Source organism: Pelobates fuscus, chromosome 4 (genome assembly GCF_036172605.1).
Source record: "Pelobates fuscus isolate aPelFus1 chromosome 4, aPelFus1.pri, whole genome shotgun sequence".
In the NCBI taxonomy this organism is placed as follows: domain Eukaryota; kingdom Metazoa; phylum Chordata; class Amphibia; order Anura; family Pelobatidae; genus Pelobates; species Pelobates fuscus.
In genome coordinates, this window is record NC_086320.1 from 199430520 (window position 1) to 199452803 (window position 22284).

General features: G+C 40.3%; 1 protein-coding gene across 1 annotated transcript in view; it reads left to right on the top strand.

Annotated features, from left to right (window-relative positions):
• Window positions 1-22284, top strand: part of MYO10 (myosin X) — a 206799-nt gene that overhangs the window by 127956 nt on the left and 56559 nt on the right. Inside the window, exons 18-19 of the mRNA XM_063451846.1 lie at window positions 753-861; window positions 1117-1197. Coding sequence (XP_063307916.1) covers window positions 753-861; window positions 1117-1197 — 190 coding nt within the window. The remainder of the gene's footprint in view (window positions 1-752; window positions 862-1116; window positions 1198-22284) is intronic.

Below are 22284 nucleotides of genomic sequence, written 5' to 3' on the forward strand. Positions count from 1 at the left end.
ATATTACTAGATGAATCTACAGAACACCACTTCAAGATTTAAATTGCACCCTTGTGTTATATCCCTTTAAAGTCAACTGATTTGTGTGTGTCTCAGTCATGAACTACTCATGCACATTGTCCTGCACACCAACCTCTTACTAATTAATGTCCTGTGCACTTGTTTACCATTTTAAACAACCCAGCAAAAATACCACTTAGCTATCAGATCATGTTTTAGAATGTGGTACTGCACGGGTTGTGATGTTGTCCATGCAATTATTCTCTGTAATACACAGTTCACTTAGGTGCAGTCAAAGGGCTGTAATGTCATTCATGTTTCAGTTCGCCTAAGAGCAGCAACTGACACAATTTTAATAGCAGCAGCTGACTAACACGGCTTGGTGTTTTATGATGTCTCAAGAACCTCCCCCTGGCATTATTTCCCCACAATATTTGGCTCATTTCAATGGGTAGATCGTGTTTTAGATTCTTATACTGCATGAATTATGACATAATCTGTGGATAATTTCCTGATCAGCACCTGAGGACAGCTGAATAATGTGTATATGAATCATCATTATGTATTTTATCTCTCTCTATGATTGAATTAATTACTTTTTTTAAACTTAATTTTAAATAGCTCTTTTAGTTTTAGAAATGCTGATGAGTAGGTCATTGAAGTATCCTAAAATTCCTACAAAGCCTTCTTATCTGGGTACTTCCAACAAAATATCTTATATTCGTTTTTATTTCCAACATATTTCTTTTCAGACTTGATTTTATATATGACTTGTTTGAGAATGTATCAAGTCGGAATAGCCATGATACACTGAAATCTGGAAGCAAGCACAAAAAGCCCACGGTCTGTTTACAGTTTAAGGTCAGTATGGAATATTCACACTCTGCTCTATCCAAAAAGAATATAACAGAAGTGAGTTTTACAAATTCTCTGTTTGTAAAATATCCAAGTACGTTTTCAATTAGTTTTTTGTGTATACTATATGTAGATGAAATTGCAAAACTTTGTGTAACACCACTAATGACCACTAGAGGGTAGTGTTGTAAAAGACGTTACTGTTATGCCATTGATTAAAATATCTGCCTTGCAATTACATGAAAATGTTCTTTCTTGTAGGACTCCCTGCATTCCTTAATGGCAACTTTAAGCACATCAAATCCATTCTTTGTTCGTTGCATAAAGCCAAACATACACAAGGTGAGATAAGGTTCTGCATGATTATCTATAAAATAGCAACTGTGTTTTGTTTTCTGTGCTTTGTGTAATACATGTTGTTTTATGCAGTCCCCATTTGCACTCCAGGTGCTTTCTGTGAAAATTGTTTTATATAATACAGATATCCTTGTTTCTCATTTGCCTGTAACTTGTAGTAACCAGTATCAATTCCTAAAGTCAACTTACTTGAGCCTTTTAAATTACTGCATGACATTATTTCCAAATCTCTCTGTACTGAAAAAAATATATATATAATTATCTATTATAATTATTTCATTTATATTGTATTCTCTTGTGGTTCTACTGTTGCATACTCTTAGGTTTATTGATCTATTTTTTGTTTAAGTTTTAAAAAAAAGATTTAAATTTAAATATACCGGTAATTGCAATCTGATCAGAAATCTCACTTTCCATATTCACTAAACGGAATTTGGACCTAACCTTACCTCCTGGTTAATGTGTTTAGTGCCTTTAAAATAAAAAAAAGGGCAAATGTAGGTTTAAACTTTGCACCAGCATGTTGTTTCACTTTTGGTAATGATGAATCCATTATTTTTCAATGTTTTTGTTAAAGGGACACTATAGTCAGCAGAACAACTACAGCTTAATATAGTTGTTCTGGTGAGTATAATCATTACCTGCAGGCATTTTCATGCAAAAACAGCCTTTTCAAAGAAAGCATGGAGACGCTTTCATAATAGAGATAAATTGATTCCCGCCCCCTTGCCGATTTCGGCCAATCAAATGTTTCCCTCTGGGGAAAAAACAGACAGTAGACATTCTCTCAGACACTCTCAGCCAACGACTGTCATTCAAAAGTCGCACAGAATTGACATTAGCTGACATGGAGTAACTCTATAAAGAGAATCTATATTGTCAGTGGCGTACATACCAGGGTCGCAGGGGTCGCGGCTGCGACCGGGCCCGGCCCACCAGGGGGCCCAGCCGCCCCTGCGACCCGGTATGTACGCACTGGGCCAGCCTCTTCTCCTGGGGGGGCCAGGAGCCGGCCACCTCCGGGTCCCCCGAGGCTGGCCCTGCTTACACTCGGCGGGCAGTGAGGCTGGCCTGTGCGCGAGGGAACATTCTACCCTGAGTGCTTCCTCTTCAGCTCCCTCGCGCACCGCACTGATGCCGCCGCCGGAAGATGACGTCATCTTCCGGCTCCGGTATCAGTACACAGCGCGCGAGGGAGCTGAAGAGGAAGCACTCAGGGGAGAGTGCTCCCTCGCACACCCGCCAGCCTGCCTGCCCGCCCAGTGACCGGCCCCCCAGGATCCCAGCAGCACCACTGGACCCCAGGGAATCCCCTCAGCACTCCAAAAGGTAAGGAGGCTGGGGGGATTAAATAAAAAAAAAAATGTGTTAGTGTGTGTGTGTTACTCTGAGTGTTAGTGTGTGTGTGTGTGTTAGTGTTACTGTGAGTGTTAGTGTTACTGTGAGTGTTAGTGTGTGTGTTAGTGATACTGTGTGTGTTACTGTGAGTGTTAGTGTGTGTGTTACTGTGTGTGTTAGTGTTACTGTGAGTGTTAGTGTGATTGTTAGTGTGAGTGTCAGTGAGTGTGTGTCTGCTAGTGAGTGTCAGTGAGTGTGTTACTGTGTGTGTTTGTGTTAGTGAGTCTGTTTGATGTCTGTTAGTGAGTGTGTGTTTGTCAGTGAGAGTGTATGTTTTGTAAGTGAGTGTGTATGTATGTCTGTCGCTGAGTGTGTCAGTAAATGTGTGTGTCTGTTAGCTAGTGTGTATGCGTCTGTTCGTGAGAGTGTGTGTGTGTCTTCAGCGCTTACCTTTCTCCAGCGTCGGACTCCCTTGGCGCTGGGGATCCCTCCGCCGCTCAGCTCCGAATGCGCATGCACGGCAAGAGCCGTGCGCGCATTCAAACCGCCCATAGGAAAGCATTACTCAATGTTTCCTATGGACGTTCAGTGAGACAGCCGCTAGAGGCTGGATTAACCCTCAGTGAAACATAGCAGTTTCTTTGAAACGGCTATGCTTTTAGCTGCAGGGTTAAAACTAGAGGGACCTGACACCCAGACCACTTCATTGAGCTGATGTGATCTGGGTGTCTGTAGTGGTCCTTTAAGTGTGTGTGCATCTGCATGCACTGGTGTACATACCGCGGTCGCAGGGGTCGCAACCCCTGCGACCAGGTGCCCGCCGCCATTTGTTGCGGCCCCGGCCTGCGCAGAATAAGCGTGCGGGGGGGGGGCCCACGGATCAATTTTCGCACCGGGGCCCCATAGGTCATGTGTACGCCACTGTATAGTGTTATGAATACAAAGCAGTTTTTCTAACATTACAGAGCCCTTTGTCCCTCCCCCACCTCACAATCCTTCCCCCTACCTCAGAATATAAAGGGTTAAATAACCCTTTATTTACTTAGCCAATTCCAGCACCGATTTCCCTTGGCACTGGGACATCATCCGATGGGTGGGATCATGCGCCCTCCCCATAGGAAAGCATTGCCTCAATGCTTTTTTATGGGGATTTTATTGATACTGGATGTCCTCATGCAGAGCGTTGGGCATCAGTTAGGCAACCTAAAGTCCAGTAACCTGCCTTTGAGGCAGTCCTAGTACTGAATATATACATAGCAGTTTCTCAAAAAATGCAATGGTTTACATTGCAGGACTAAGTGGGACAGAGACACAGCACCCATTGAGCTGAAGTGGTCTGGGTGCCTATAGTGCCCCTTTAAGCACAGTATGGTACTCTTAAACCCATTAGGACTGGGCATTCCGCTGGTACTCCGATTTGTAAGAGAGGCATTTACTATCATTGCAATCATGTAGTAAAAGGGTAAACACACATAATTATACACCAACAAACTTGAGTATAGAATAAAGCCAAGGGCAGTCTCCTTGCTAATAGGGCTGTTGTTTAAATTTGTGGGTAGTTTGGGAGAGATGTCTAATCAGAGTGACTTAGGAACAATTTGTTAGTGTCTTAATTGCTCCAGATTTATATGCAGAAATTCAAAGCTTACTCCATTATCTCCATAACCTCAGAGCAAGTCCATTAACATGCATTTAGAAAATGTTAATGGTAATTTATAAAATTGTTTCAATGAGAACATTAGCCAGGTGGCAATGCAGTTAGCATATGTGGTTTATGCCACTTGCACCATAATAGAAATAGCTAAATTGCCAGTATTTGCTTTAGAAATGCTGGGAAGCAGTCAGTACAATGTACATTGATCTGGTCAGGATGTAAAATCACTTCATATTTCAATAATCAATATGTCCGTGTGTCGTTCTGTCTGATGGTTTGCCCTTCTATTTCTTTGTCTGTCTTCCTGTCTGTCTGTCTGTCTTGTATGCATACCCTATATATCTGCCTGTATGCCCTCATGTCTATTTTTCCTCCTCTTTGTCCATTTGTCTGGCTGCCCATCCATCTATCTGTCCTCTTAACTGTCTGTCATCCTGTCTGTGCATCCATTTGGTTGTGTTCTATAAAATGTAAGAAATATGATTCCTGTATACAGCAGCCTGTCTCAGTTTGGTTATTTCCTCTCTCCATACCTTACTGTGTAAATTACCAAATACATCTCTTTTATTCAATAATAACCTTCCCCCTCTTAACATTCCTGTCTCCTTCCGCCCCCTGTGTCTTGACTTTTAATCTCAAAAGCTAAGTAGCACCAGTTCTAAAATCTGACAAAGACATTCTTGACATAGTTTAATTTTGCTGTTTGCATTTTTTCTAAGTCTCGCAGTTATCTAAGGCATGTCACCTCACCACTGCCTCGGTATGTCTGTACTATTCTAGTACTTGATTTGTTCAGTGAATCTTGAGATTTCTTTTTTTTTTTTTTTTTTTAATTCTTTATTTTTGCTGTGCAGGTGGTTACAAGGAATCAACAGACGCCACAACAGCGTATTGCAAGATGTACAATGGTTAAACAGTGGCATGAGAGTCTGCAAATTTTTATATTTTTAACAAGCTTGGCTAAACAGTTGTATCGTTAGCGTGAAGTTAAATAAAATACAGCAAAATAATTGATGCTTAACTCGTCTAAATCGGCATTTGTGCTAGGCATATATGTGAGAAACAAAACAGTGAGCTTTAAATACGCACATTTTTATAAATTTGTGAGTATATCAAGCGTAACTAAACAGTGTTTGTGGTAGAGTAGAGTAGGACAAGAGAGGATAGTCGATGTTCAGCATCTCTAGTTTAGATAAGGTAGTGTGATTGAGGAGTGGAAGCTCGTTTTACAGTGTGGCAGAAATTGGTCTGTGTGTGATGCCTGGACGTATTGTTCTGTACATACCTAAGCTGCAATGTACTAATTAACAAGCGTCTTGGCATTGGACTGTACCTAGTCACTGATGTAGGCGATAGAAACAAAGCTATGAATGAATATAGACATGCTGTTAGGTTATGTTGTGTTGTGACCGTGTCCTGGGTCTATATGGAAGTAGCACCTTTATACCCCAGAGACAGTGTAATCAGTAAAAACATTGGCAAAAACGTGAGAGAGGGGACACAGGGAAAGTCGCGAAATACCACTGGTTGAGGCCAGTTTGGGGTGCCCTGGCGACCTGAATTCTTTTGGCTGTCCGGTCGCTATGTGCCATAGGATCAGCCTACGCCCGTTTGGGTGAGTCCCGACAGCCGCGATGATAGTGTCTTGCTGGGTGGTTCAGAGGTGATGGTGTGCGTGGGCATCGAGCCTGTGGCAGCGCATAGATTCCATGTCGCTTTTCCTTCCGCATGGCTCGCCCCGTGTCTTGATTGCGGACCTTTGCGGCGCTGGGATGGTCTTTCTGTTGCAGTCGTTTGTCGGGCTTCCCGCTCCGCCATCTCACCATTTGTTTCTTGTCCGGCTTGTTCACTTGTCGATGCTTGTTTGGACGGATGCCTGCTTGGAATGCCTGCAGCGGGTCACCATAATGGTGTCGGCGGGTCATCGGTCGGATCCATATGGCCACCGCCCGTGCCGCTTGAAGGTTGGGCATACCCCTGCTGCACTGCAGCTCGTAGAAGGCCGAGCAGAGCCTGTCGAGGGCATCTAGGGAGGAAAGATGTGTGTGGTTGCTTGTGGCCCCCCTCTGTGGACTGTGACGGACGGCCATCTTGGACGCGCTCTGCCTAAATCGTGCTTCTTCCAATTTTGTGTGCCTGAGCCAGAGGGCTGATCAGCTTGCCTGGTCTGTCTGTCCAGTGGGGACCGGGATATCCCCCACCGGTCCAAAGGGGGGGGGGGGGTTGGAGACCTGCTTAGTTGCTTAGGGGATCCGGTGTCGGAGAGAGCGGCCGCCTCTGCCCGGCTCCCGCTTCTGTAGGCCGTGCTTAGTGTCCCACTTTTCTAGCTCCTATGGGCTTCAAAAAGGTCTTGTTTGTTCAGGGGTGCACCCCTGGCGTGGGTGATGCACCCGGGTGGGTCTTTGGGCAATTTAGCCCTCGATTATGCCTTTTTTCCTGCCCGTTAAGCAGGAGCTTGTGTCCCCTGCTTCTGCTCAGTTTGGCGGTCAGGCTCCGCCCCCGAATCTTGAGATTTCTAATGCAATTCCTGACACTTATACCCAGCATATATTAGAAAGAATAATACGTTTATGAAAGAAAATGTCATTGTAAATTGTATTTAGAGCCCCACTGACTGGTTTCACCCTTTCACGACTACATGCTTTTTTGTTAAGTTAAAAAATAATTATATATCTGGGTGCCAAAAAGGCCAAACACGATAGAACTCCACATAGTGCAAATAGACAAATTACTGTTTTACATCTCCTGCATATCTCTAATTGGACTTTGAAAATCCCTCCTTAGGCACAGAAACTCGAGAAATCATGACTGTCCAGCTTTACAATACAAATGGGCACAGGCATCTGTTTCAAACTGTACACTGCATTTCTGCAGTTATCCTTATCAATAGAATCAGTTTTTGTGGGGAAAAACATAGTATGTGTTGTGATTCAGAAGGACCAGTGACCAAAAACCAGCCAGGGACTGTAGTTTTGACCTTGTGATGTTTAAAAGCATAACACTTGAAAGTAGTATGTGTGTGTCTTTGACACCCCCCCCCCCAGCTTCCTGTGTGTTTCTTTGTCCTCCAAGCCCTCTGTGTATCTCGTTCTCCCCCTCCCAGCACCCTTGTATCTCTTTGTCCCTCCAGCCAATCTGTGTCTCTCTGTTTTCCCCAGCCCTCTGTGTGTCTCTTTGTCCCCCTCAGCCCCCTGTGTGTCTCTATGTCCCCCTCAGCCCTCTGTGTGCCTCTTTGTCCCCCTGAGCCCACTGTGTGTCTCTTTGTCCCCCTCAGCCCACTGTGTGTCTCTATGTCCCCCTCATCCCTCTGTGTGTCTCTTTGTCCTCCTGAGCCCTCCGTGTCTCTTTGTCCCCCTCAGCACTCTGTTTGTCTCTTTGTCCCCTCAGCCCTCTGTGTGTCTCTCCAACTCAGGATGGACTACATTGTCCAGCATTGCCCCAAACTCCTCATTAATACACGTCACTAGGTCTTTTTTTTAATGATTTATAGTGAGGGACTTTACCCCTCCTTATTACCCTATAGTGGCACTTTTGAAATTAATTTTTAATATCCTACAAGATGGACACTTCTCTAACTCTGTATTCATACTATTTAGTGGAGTACTTGGCAGATCTCCATGAATACCTTATAGTGGACATTTGTTCCATTTCTTTATTTATTAATATTTTATAGTGGGGGCACTTGTGTAGCTTCCTATTAATATCCTAACGTGAGGCATTTGCCAGTTCTTTATCAATATCCTACAGTGGGGCACTTGACTTCTGGTTTCTCATTATTATTATTATTGCCATTCCGTAGCGCTTAAATCATTAATACCCTATAACGGGATACTTCTCAGCTGATGTGCCCAGCTGTGTCTTTATATACTTACCTATAGGAGACCCTTGTCCTTGTCACTATTGTGCCCTGCAGCCCTCAACTCTCCCCATACATAAGGCTAGTATTTACATTTACCTGTTCTGGGTACTTTCTTATCCCTGCCCCTCCCCTTCTTGCCCCTCCTTAAACAGATACCACACTGGTGGCACTTACCTGTGTCCTCCATTTGGATATCCCTATCCTCGTAGTACATGGTAACCAGGATCATAGTGCCTATTCTTGCTCACAATCCGGGTGCCAGTTCATGTCTCCCTGCCTCTCGGGTCCCAGACGCTCTGCCTGGAGCTCCGTGGGCAGAATGCCTCCGCCCCCTGGCTGAATTGGGCCGAGCATCCGTGAAGTCACAAGTAGCCGACCAAGCATCTCTCCCACTTGGCGGCAGCTGTATGTGTGCCAGACAGAACAGGGGCACTCAGCATACATAGCCCCTGCGGGGGGCTGGCTGGACAGAGGAACTCAAAGCAGCCCAGGCCCCCTGGAGTAACAGGCCTGGTCGCAACTGCGACCCCCTGCGACCGCGGTAGTTTTGCCACTGCTTATAGTGTATATGTATGCCACACTTGTTCCCTACCGTGAAAATGCAGGAGCTTCAATGTTGACTAAGATTCATGAATCTATATGTTAATTTCCAAAGTTATAAAGTATCTTTGTCCATTGACCGGTGCCTGGAATGTTCTTATCTTGTAACATAGTGACGGGTTGACTCTGTGCTGCCGACTTTCAGGGTTCTTATGGAAATTGCTTTTGTTTTTCACGGCAATAAACAGCTTAATAAAAACTTACACTTACAATAAAAAGATCCTGTTTTCCTGCGGATTGTCAGAGCACTTGATAAAATCTCTGCACTGATATTCTGTTATGCCCCTGTGCAGGCTGTATTTTAAACTGCATTAAATGAAATGTTTCAGGAACACTCATGGGACATGACACTCAGGAATGTTCTATTCTGCTTGCGTGAGATCCCTCTTTGCTAATAAAAACATTTATGGTACAAAGACTTTCACAGGACAATAATTTGGTGTATTAGCTTTTACTTCTAAATTGGTTTATTTGTTTTGCCTGCTGTGATATATAAGGAATTTTTATATAAGGATTTTGAAGCAAAGATGGCGATTTGGAGACGTGAAACTTTATATTCTCTTCTTAATTTCGAGGTGGCGTTGAGAGTGTATATATGTATGATGTGTGTGTGTATGTATATATATATAAATATATATATAGTCCAAAATAATAAGGGTGCACTTCAAGGGATTTTTCAATGAAAATATTGGTGCTCTTTATTGCAAACAAGCAAACGTATACAAAGTCCCGATCGACGTTTCGACTCCTCTCTGGGTCTTTCTCAAGATCAACATGTGATTGGTGTAAGTGCAATATATATATATATATATATATAGTAAAATTACAGTGACCACCCAAACCATAGTGATGCTCCTCTGTATACCCGGACCTGGAAGTGCTCAGGCGGGACACGTGATTACTTTGTGACGTGATGACGTGCTACGTGCCTTACACACTCTGTTCGGTTGCTAGGTGACACTACAACAACCTACGGGGGATGGCTCTACTGTGCAGTGACATGTAAGTATGGGTGAATGTAATGTGAATAAAAACGATAAAAGAAATAAAAAAAACAAGAAAAGAACTATGGAGGACAAACTGCATCAAGATATATAATGCCGCCCCGGGACAGGGAACAAACAACCAAGACATGCGTGAAAATGAAGTGAAAACCGTGAAAACTACTAAGTGAACAAATCAAACAAACAGTGTTACCCCCATCAACCTAAGGCAGCAAGATCAAGATGCAGAAATATTCTATAACCTAAACTTAATGCTACTAAGCTAGCAAAACAGGGCAAATGCATTGCAATCCATGCTAAGAATAAACAACAATATGTGGGACATTCCCATACAAATATACAGTAGACATATCATAGGACAGGTGGCTACATTCTAAACCAATGCTACATATATACGACGGTAAACATGTAGATGAAAATAACAGAAATGAATAATGTAAGTACTAGATCCTGATGCCTTATTGTTTGAGTGATCCTCGTTAGGTCCCAGGATCTAGTATTTACATTATTCATTTCGGCTCATTTGACTAGCCTTTATTAATTTTAATTCCTGGTTTGGATGGTATACTTAGCACAGGTCTGCTCTGCCTACCTAGTGCTTATACCCGTATTCTGTACTTCATCTCTCCCACATGTATCTGTTATTCATCTACAAACTGTATTGCCTAAGTCGTTTTGCTTTTTACCAACATATATATGTTGCATTGGTTTAGATGGTCGCCACCTGTCCTATGATATGTCTACTGTATATTTGTATGGGAATGTCCCACATTATTATTGTTGTTTATTCTTAGCATGGATTGCAATGTATTTGCCCTGTTTTGCTAGCTTAGAAGTTTAGATTATAGAATATTTCTCAATCTTCATCTTGCTGTCTTAGGTTAGTGGGGGTTACATTATAAATAGAAAACTTGACAGTTATGCCACCAGTTCTCGTGTTCCCATTGTTTTATATGAAACTTAATACACCTACCATGAATATTCTCCTGAGGCTCCTACTATGACATTTCATTGCAGAGCATTCAAGTTAATATCATATTCTCCAGGAAGACGGTCACACATTGCTAGCCTGGGTAATAGTGAACTTACTCAGCTCACCATTGTTTGTAGATCTAGTTGCGAAATTATTGTCAGAATCTCCACAATTATCGATATGTTGTATTTCTGTTGTTAGGTTTGTTGTGGTGTTTTTAAGCATTGAAGAGGAAATCAATAATAATAGTGAACAGTTTTTCTAAATATCATTCTGCAATACTAATTGCACACAATGCATAATTAGTGTTCCTGTGTGCCTGTGCCACTGTTGAAAACATCATCACATTTAAAGAAATCGTTCCCTAACATGTCATCATTAGCGGAGCGTTCACAGTAAACACGCATTCATTTTAGATTTGGATTTCTGCAATTAACTTGCTATGAGCTATAGAGAGAGTGTTCTTCCTGTGAAGGTTTAAATGACCCTCTCTGTTGGGAAAGAAAGCCAGCCTTCAGATACCCACTTCAGCTGATATCCAGCTGACTAGGTTGCCTTGGCAATGAGCTGGAGAAGATAAGCAATGCTGATCTTAACCCGGAATGATGAAGGCTCCACTTGTGTGTCCACCCCAGCATGCTAGACCTGCAACAGGTTGTCTTTTCTTCCCAGAACTCTCTGTCCCAAGAACGATATTGGTTTTCTAAACCTCAAGGACTCCTTGCTGTTCAAACTATTTGAATACTTGAGAGATACTTGGTAACTACTGCAGGTCATTTTTTTATTTTATTTTATTTTTTTTTTTAAATATGTGCTGATAACAGTTACAAGGCTGTCCTCCAACTCAGGGGAGGAATGAATTAAACAAGCTCAGCCAAGGGTATCACATGCAAGACTTGAAATACCAGCATGTAAAAAAAAAAAAATCTTGCAGTGTGTTTGCTTGCAGTGAGCCTCTCCTGAGCTCCGAGCTGTGATTGCTAGCATGCAGACATTGTAAGAGGAAGCAAGCTGTGCAAGGCAAGTGGGACAAAGGAAAGGTAGGTGGGCTGGCTTCTCCAGACAATTCAGTATGCAGACGACATTATTTGACAGGATTAGTGGAATCTGCAGGAAAAAGGTATTAAAAGGACAAGTACTTCGCTGCTGTTAAAGACAGAAGTCAAGAGTTAATCCCACTGTGCTTTGTTAGTGCTAATGTAGTTATTCACAAGCATACTACAGCAAGCCCAGCCACCACAGATATATCTGAAGACACATAGGTAAAGTACTATGTTTGTTTTTAAGTAATAACCATATTTGTTAGGTTTTGGAAGGCTTTTCATTGCCAGTATCGTTAAATCTGCTTGTCTGTGCAGTACGTACCTTGTATTTACCAATTTGAGAGGTATATGGATCTCTATCACTACTATATTGAATCTACACCTGTCCAAAATTAGATTGCTAGTACTTGAGTCTAGTGTGCTTAGAATTGTTGGTATTTGGGTAATCAGTTTAGTTTTATGCCTGTTGAATGTTGTGGCATTTAATTAACCTTTTGAGTGCAATGCAATGAATTACGCAGACTGCTTGCACTCATAGGGTTAATGTAATTCCCCAAAAGTCTGATTCAATAGTGACTGATGTCACAGAATGCTTAAATTATATTTCTATATGTCAACTTGCTAAGTGACAAATGAAGGTCTCAGAGCTGATATATCTGAGCACTTTATCATGTGGCTGGTTACTGCTAACATGCATGAAAGTGATTAATGGATCCCAACTGTAGCTAACCTTTTACAGATGTTATCATTCAATAGAGCATCTATTATATTCTGATTCCTCCTTATTTCCCATAATCTGAGGTTTTATTCACACCCACCATCCTCACTGCACAAGTACTCCATACAGAGAAAAACAGTGGATAGAATTTGTAGTCGGACGTTTCATTCAAACACACTTTATTCATTATTTTACAGAGTTTGTATAGTTTTGGGAAGATGTGATTTGTTTCTGCAGTTATGAGCCATTTAACAGGACAATCTTTCAAGCAATGTCATAAGTAAACTCTACATGCAGAAATTAGAAAAACAATACGCTGCACAAAATGGGTAGCACCACCAAAAGTAAAAAGTTGCAAGTGTCATCTGCTCAGAGAGTAAAATAAATTTATGGAGGAGGAATGGAGAAAAAATGGAGGTTGGAGTGGAGAACGAAGAGGGAGGAGTTTTTTTAATCTCATTCTGTAGGACAAGTGTTTGATTAGGATTTTAAAATTAAAACAGTGATTTGTGGGGAATGAAAGGAACACACCCACCACCCTAAACAATTTAAACTTAAATAAATTGTTATGGTGGCAATGAGTGTCTGTGTGCCTTGGGCTGGCCTTTTAATTAACACTTTGGGCTCCTCTGAATCGAAATGGAAAAAAAAGGTATTACTTACCCTGTTTCCAGTGCTGAGGCTCATGAACCATCCATCCCCCGCCCCTTTAGCCTTGCAACTGAGAACATTGCCGTTCTACAGGAAAGTCAATGATTTCATTGCAGAATTAACTTGTCTCTAGTGGTACCGCCGCAAAATAGTGGAGTAGGAGTCCACTGCGCTCATGCGCACTAGCCTCACAATGCTTTCATATTTCCTATTGGAAAGCATTGGGTTGGCTGAGATCATTGTCCCCAAGGAGACCAACATTGTAAGGGAGAAAGGGTAAATTCACCTTTTTAATGGGCTTGTCATCTGAATGGGGTGACTAGGGTGCTGTAACATTAGGAATACACATTATAGTGTCCCTTTATGTTTGAAATTCACTTTGAATTCACCTTATTCACATTAGTGAATAACCCCGGTGGTCTTAATATTTGCTCTGATTTTGTATGCCGTGGTGAATTGTGATTGCACTCTATGTAAAAGGGTTTGTGGCTGCCAAACTTATTCTCCAAAAAGTCTTATTCTGGCTTCAAAATAATATTTTTGCTTAGTATATCCCACTATAGGTTTATAAAATCTCTGCAGCATCAAGTGTAGAACATAATTTATATAATGTAGTATGGCTCACATAGCACATATTCTTTATTTGTTTATTGTCATGTCAGTGGTTCCATTCGATTCACAGCCAACCCGTATCATTTAATCGAAACAAGATATTGCAGGATCAGATACTGTTGTTTGAATTCAACAACTAGTTTTAACTTGATTTCACTCCCTTCAGTTGAAGTGTTGATGCTACTAAATATAATAACATAACAGTGGGCTGGCAATTCTAAAGAGATAAATGTGCTTGGACAAAAATGATCCATACTGGTTTCTAAAAGTTCTATTACAGGACTACTGTTATGTAGAAAACCATCAGTTATCTGTAAAAGCGTTGATTCTGTCATATTGCTTTTGGCAATATTTGACTTTAATACATTTTAAATCAAGAATAACCTTGCCGTCAAAAGCATCGCCTCTTGTTGTCAAACTTTTAAGTAGTTTTAAGTAGCTATGGTGCTTATTTAATGAATAATTTAGCAGATACAAATCCCAGCACTGTGAAACACACAGTGTAATTTTATAACATAAATGGAAATGAAAATGTGACCTATCCACATAATCTATAAGCTTTGGCTGTGATGATGTGACCTACTGCTTTGCAACAACAATCACACAGAGGACAAATAGAAAATGCCTGAAAGAGATAGGAAACTATATGTTACAAAATGCAGACACCCTAAAAATTATTTAGAGAATTGAGTGGGACATGGTCCACAGTGCTTACGAGTTTTAAATAAATGTTTAGTATCCATTCATATTCATTGCAAGATTTCATTTGTATTGTTAGTATAACATCCCATGCTTCAAAACTGTTATAATTTGCATCTCTTTAAAGGAAAATTATTAGATTTGAGCGTACCGTTATGGCAGTTATTGTTAGTAAAGATCCTGTTACGTAAAGCTAACAAATAGTGGTTTTATGATATCCCTAAACTGAGCAATACACTGCAGTTCATGTTTCTTATTAATTTAGTGCCTACGCATTCTGCGGTATGTTGCACATACAAGTGAATCATAGTCATCAGAGCTAAAGTATAACACTATTTTGGAAAATGATTAACTCCACATTGCTGTTTCTAGGAAAGCTAACTGTGATAAGAAGAATGGAGAAAAAATTGGTTCGCTCAAGAAAAACAATTTTTTTTTAATATCTGTCAGAACAACCCTTTCACTCCAAGTTTTTGTAAGAAAAAAAGCCAACTAAATTAAACATTTTGTTGAAACCAAAATTACCGGTAATAAATTATCAAATTGATAGTTTTTCAATGATATCTAAAAAACATACATATGTATTATTCTTATTTCGTATTGCATTGCTTTGCAACAACAACAAAAAAAATGTATCCTGTGGATAGATTTCAGAAGTGAGAGACTAATATATGATCAATGTGTAGCAAGCATTACTGTTTACATTGCTGGGTAATTATAAACTGGATTAAAAGTAGATTTGTTGCTTAAGGGGCACTCTGAGTTCCATGCACCGTTAGCATTCTGCATTGATTATGGTGCCAGGACTCCCCTTGTGCTGCATCCATAGTCAACGCATTTTTGGACAGCATGGTTTAGCTCAGGAGAGCTAACATAAGCTACATAGAGGAGCTTCCAGCTTTCTGGCACCGGACACACCCCAGGAAAGTTCTCAAACCATTAGCAAATAGTTTGACTACTTACATTGGGGGCACTGATCATTCCGGGCACAATAACTACATGAGTGTGCTTGCGTGGTTATGGTGTTTGCAATCTTCTGTTAAATATAGGTCATTTATATACAAAAAGTCACCTACAGCTTCATCCCTACAAACAAACAGGAACAATCAAGCACATGGAACATATCTCCACAATGAATATTTCGCACAGTAAATCTGTAAGCTTTATTCAGTAAGCGAAGACAAAGCAGTGGCACTGTGAAATTGATGTCAAAATGCACTGAAAAGGCCTAGAATTGTATATAAAGTGTCGAGTTAGACAATGGCAGATTAGTTTGTTTAATGACAAGTTGTGTTGCAAACAAACGATGATGATAATTTTCTTTTAAGGTCAGTATGAACAAAAAACACATTTTTCATCCTTCATAGATTGACCTACATACAAATACATTTGGATTTCTGTGGTTTGTTTTTGTTTTTCCTTGAATAGCTGTCCCAGATTTTGTAGAAAGAGAAAACAAGATACCTTGCTGAATGCTCACTTAATTGTACCAGACAGTGAATGTAGCCTTTTTTATTCTACAGAAATTGCATTGACAGTAATAACAATGGCAGAGTGCTTTCAGACATTTAAGAAGTCAGGTGTACCTACAGGGCTTGGGACGCAAGAGAAGGAACTATTTTAACTCTTTCAGGAGCATGCCAATGTTATACACTGTTAACTACAACCCCCATAACTCAGAAAGTCTTAATGACCGACATGACTTGTAAGAAACATGCCATGAGTTTAGAGTATAATAAGGAATTGGTATATAGTTTTTTTTTTTTTGCTTAATAGCAAGCAGTGATGACTTAAATCAGGAGTGCCCAAAAGGTAGATCTTCAGAAGTTGTAGAACTACAACTCCCAAGATGCTTTGCATGCCTTTAGAATGCCTCTAGAACGACAAAGCATCATATAGGCTGTAGTTTTAAAACACCTGGTACCTAACTTTTGGACAACATGACTTATATGGTCTAAACTGATTCACAAGCTGTGCTAATACGGTGTGCAATAAACTTCCAAATGATCCCGTTAGAAAATCTTTCTAAATGATTTATCTACAAATATTCCCATAGACTTTAATGGTGGTGTTTGTAGATAAATAGTGATGAAAGTTTTTCTAACAGTATGAATAATTTGGTGAGCTTATTAAATCAAGGTCCAAGTCCACTATATAAGTTTAACTAAAGTTAATTGTTTATTTTTGTACATCTTGTTTTGTCTTTTTTTTCTTTAATATTATTGCAGTGGCAAGCTGGTGAAGGGATTTGAAACAGGAAAGTAAAGCTGTAATGCAGTAAGGAGAACAATGTTACATATTACCCCATCATGTGATCAGAGACATGGACATTGATATTATAATAGAGCAGGTAGTTGCGGGGATAACCCCGTTACTATCTCCAATTTTATTGCATTCTAGAATATACTTTTACCTAAAAAGTGAAATAATAATCATTTCTAGCATATTTGCTGACTGTATTACCCTATTTTTTGTCATGTTCCTTATTGGTAACATGTGCACAATACAACAATTCCCATGTAAGCACTGGTTAGAGCTAGTTAAAGTGTTTGTTTAGGCTTAAAGCGGTGACTTAGAAACACACTGTTCAATATTTACAGTGTGTTCTGTGTTTTTCCATCACTGTCTACTGATCTTCTGAACTCTAATTGTAAAGAAGTGATTGATGGCTACAAGTTATATTTTTTTTTACAGTGTTTTGCTTTTCAATGTCTTTATAAAGATTACTTTAAACAACCTTTTACCATAGGTAGTCACTGTGATAAAAATGTATATTGCAACATCTGTTTACATTTTCTATTTTATTCTTACACATAATCCAAAGTGGATTTCTAGAAAAGGGTTCTTTCACATCCAAATCATTTTGTCCCTTTTTAGTATCCCTCCTTGTTAGGAATGTTGGTGTGCATTCATGGTATGATCATGTTCCTCGATACACAGAAAATGAAAGGGACCCGGCACACACTAAAGGAGCTAGACTAAGAAGCAGTTAAAAACAGGACAGGGGTGCCTTTGTCCCCCCTTTTATTTATTCCACACTAGAACTTTTCCTGCAAGGAATTAGAGATAACTCTGAGCTTCCGCTGTCACAACGACCACTACAAAACTTCAGCGTTTGCCAATAACCTTCTTTTTAGCCTCACAGATCCCTTGACACCCCTCCTGGATGAAATTAAACTTTGTAACAGAGTATCCAACTTCCAGGTCAACCTATCTAAAAGTGAAATCCTACCATTATGCATAGACAACAGAACTAGGGTGACCCTGCAATCCAGACACCCCTTTAAATGGTCTCACACGAGTATCCAATATTTAGGTGTCCGCCTAACTTTATGTACTCAATTACAACCCACTCCTTCAAATGATCTCTGCAGACCTTAAATCCTGGGATAAACCACACTTAAGCTGGTCCTGCAGAATTAACATCCTAAAGATGAACACTCTCCCTAACACCCTATATATCATGCAAGCACTTCCAATTAAGATACCCAAATCTTTCTTTGCTAATATCCAACAGCTGTTCACCAGATTTGTGTGGTCCAATAAACACCTGGGGATAGCATTCCATGTACTGATGTGCCACAAACTGCAAGGCGGACTTGGACTGCCACATGTTGAACTATACTACAACGCTATCATGCTTACCCGAATATACGAATGGTCCTACCCCTTTCATAACAACCAATGGGTGGCCTTAGAAAACAAAATGTTCACTGTGCCTCTTTATACAGTCCCATGGCAAAACAAAGGGCAGAATCTCCTGTCTACCAATTCCTTTGACCACCCAATGATAGCCCTGACACTACAGACCTGGACTCACATCAGAAAATCCCGATTTCATTCCCCCCATCCATCACCACTATACCCACTGACGAATAACCCTCTCTTCCCTCCTGGACGGCACACTCAAGCCTTCAAATACTTCCACACCTCCACATACCTCACCCTGGGGTCTACACTAGAAGCGGGCAAACTCAAACCAATCTCAACCCTAATATCTGATGCTAGACAAGCACAACTTAAGGCTTACCAATACACCCAATTGATACACTACTTACGCTCACAGCCAGAACTGCTAGAGGGCTCTCGACCTCTCACCACGTCAAGCTCAAACACCTATCCGAGTTCTACAAACTACTTCAGAGTGAGCACGAAGACATGCTACCCACATTTACGCAATCCTGGGAGTCAGACAAGACAAGTTCACTTTTAGCTAAAAAAAAAAAAGATAAAAAAGGAAAAGGAAATCCCCAGTTTAGATATTTTTTTCTTACTCGCTGTTTAAATTAACCCCTGACTTAATGTATAAACTCTGCATGTATTGCAGCCAGTGATGCATGACTTTAACATTGTGACTTTCTTTTACATGGCTCCTGTTAGCTCTAGTTTTTGTGGCTTGTAGAATGTAGAATGTGAAACCTAGCAGACAGGCTACATTCTGCACTTTTTTTAAGAGAACAACATTTTAATTATTAAATGCTTAATTCTTCAATTTAAATATGTAATATATATTGTAGCTAAAATGTTTGTACAATTGTTTATATGCCTAGTTTCTGGGACACCGAGCAAGCATTAAAGGATCACTATAGGCTCAGGAACACAAACTTGTATTCCTGACCCTATAGTGATAAACCCACCATTTAGGTGGCTTGCCCCCCCTTAGCCCCCCTATAAAAGTTTAAAACTCACCTTATTTCCAGTGCCGCGCGGGTGCGCCGGCACAGGCCCCGCCCCCTTTGTGACTTCATCAAAATGGATGATTTTTAGCCAATCCAATGCTTTTCCATAGGGAAAGCATTGGATTGGCTAAAATCTGCACGCGGCGGGGCCAAATGTCGTTTTGGCCAATCAGGACCTCCTCATAGAGATGCATTGAATCAGTTGCATTTCTATGAGGAAAATCCAGCATCTCCATGCAGAGTGTGGGGATGCTGAACGGTAGGGCTGCCTACTGTGCAGCCCTGAGCCAGGAAGCCCCTCCAGTGGCCATCTGAAAAGGCAGTGTTTACATGAAAATGCCTGAAGGGAGCTATTATACTCTCCAGAACAACTACATTAAGCTGTAGTTGTTCTGGTGACTATAGTGTCCCTTTAACTGTAAATGTATCCAGAAGCTATTTCTTGTATTTAGCCACAGCAAACCTTTTTTTCTCAAAATTCACAGCCATTTGCTTAGTATTGAAAGCATTATTTGGGTCCCATAGTAAGGAAGCAGCTTGAGAATGTGTAGATTTGTGGAAATGTTTTAGTGTAATCCCATTTCCCAAAATCAAGGGCTGGCTGTTGTCTGAGGTGTTCTCTTTCAGTGGTAAACAAACAGACTCACAATGAGACTGTAGGACTCCCTAATCTGTGTTTCCTCTCTGTAGGTCATCATCTGATGGGGAAAATATTCTAGATTTTAGTGATTTCAGCCTGAAGAGGATTCTTAATTGTCTTATTTATTTAAACATAGAGAGCAGCAATATTTAGCATTGGGCATTTCAATGAGCCCTTAGATAGCTGTTATCACATATTGTATGCGTGTGTCAATCTAGTGGCCTTGCATCTAATCAATTTCATGGACAGTGCAATCCTGGCCTCGCTCATTGTCCTGGAATAGGCTCGTGGAACAGCAGATGTCCTCTAATAGGTTTCCAACTGCCTGTTTATCATGTTAATTTATCTTCCATCTAGGAGCCTGATTGATTTTTTTTTTTTTTTAAATAAAGATGCACATTGATGTTGTTGGTAGAGGGATGATAGATTAGCAACACAATGTAGAAATCCATCTTCAAAAGCATTTCATGGGCTTGACATTAGGCAATATTATTAACACATCATGGAAAGGATTGACGTAGCGTCCCGGTCGAGTTCTATTTGCGAGCAATTGCCTTAGGGTTCTTTGCCAGTCCCACTACTGTCATACAGGGAGCATCAATAGTATGACTTTAATCTCATTTACAAAGGTTCAGACATGTGTCAAATACTAATGTCGTAGAACTCATCTTTGTATTTGGCTAAATAAACCAAGTTTCTTAAGAGCAGCTGATTAGTCAGTTTTTTATGTTTAAAGCAGATTCTATTGCTCCAGTAAATACAACCACGTCAGTTTTTCAGGGCCATGCCTGTCATATGTCACAGTAATATTCACAGGGTTATTTACCAAAGTGAGATTTCAAAGTGAACTTCAAATTTGAGGCTAAAGTGGCCTAACTAGAAGCATAGCTGACTGGGACATTTTTCTAATTATTGTTAATGTTAATTGTTTCATTGCATATTAATTTGATAAATACTGAATAATATTGTGGCAAGACAGTTGCCCTCCAATATCACAAAAGTCAGGACTATTACATTTACATTTTATACTTTGTCAATGCCTGTAATACTTTTTATCTGTATATATTTGAGTGATTGCCTGGTGAAATGCTGCCTGTGATGAATTCTACATGTCATTCTGAAAGGAACATTAAACATGCATTTTCTAGAGCAGAGTATATAAGCATACAACCCCGGACATTGTCATCCCATGAATTGGGGTTCTGATAGTTTGGATTACAGGGTGGGCCTGAATTGGCACTGCCCAAAGGGGTGCATCTGCTTGAATGGGGGCAAATCATCGCAAAGAACTGGCAGATCAGTCAGTCATGAATGCACACAGGGCTGCCTGCCAATCACACTGACCGTTCCCAAACTTGGATGGCAGGACCCTAAAATCCAGACTGTTCCGCCATAATCAGAGGCCTGCATAAGGTTATTTGTAGAAGCAAACACCCCAGATATGTATTTAAAGTATCAGTCAGGCTTAATCTGAATAAAGTTGTTATACACAAAATGTACATTAGACACCAGTTCAAAAATTGTTTAACTTCTAAGACATTTTACAATCTCTACCTAGTCTCTTGGGTACTTATCTGTATCCTTTAATTTCAAATGCACATGCGTGCATACATAGCATGAATAAGCACTTCATATAATTGCACAAAGAAGCTTGCTTAGAATTCTTTGGCAATATCAAAGGAATTAGAAAGGAGTAAATAGCATTTCTACTTGAAAACATACTTGAAAACGAGAGAAATCTCAATGTATCTTTCCTGGTAAAATATTTTATAAAAAGATAATTTCTACAAGATATTTTCAATACTTACCTTAAAATAATGACAATATCTAAAAACCTAATGATTAATTATGCTAAAGATGGTGGGGATCTAGACGCAATCCCCATACCTCCCAACATTTCAAATGGACAAAGAGGGACACTTTGGTTTTAGGGGTGTAAATGGGGGTGTGGCCAGTGGCTGAGATATTCTGTGATAATTTCGGTAAATTAAAACAAAAACAATGTATCTTACTTAAACAGACTTTTTTCTGAACACATTTATTGTAGTTTAACCCCTTAAGGACCAAACTTCTGGAATAAAAGGGAATCATGACATGTCACACGTGTCATGTGTCCTTAAGGGGTTAAAGACATATTACCGATAGTATAATTGTCGTGGGCTCTGTTATACACTCAGACACACTGACAATATGGAGCTCTGAAACAGAGGGATATTAGAATAAAAAAGAAGGACATTAGGATTGAAAAGAGGGACAAATGGATTTGGGCCCAAAACAGGGACTGTTGCTCCTAAATAGGGTCACTTTGGAAGTATTCACCCCTGGAACTCGACTCCACAGTGTGAGTCAGTACATGCCACATCCTGACATGTAGGGCTCGGCCCACTTAAGCATTACTTACTCCACCCCTGAGCCATGAGACAATACATACTGTTAAACATCATAAACCTATAGAAAAACAAATGAGGTTAAAAAAAAACCTTAAAAATATGTAAAAACATGTTTGTTCTGTTATAAAAAAAATAACCTGTTTTGCTATCAGTTACTCTGATGGCTTTATTGTGTTCTTACAACTGGCAGATATCGTGACACGTCTTTAATT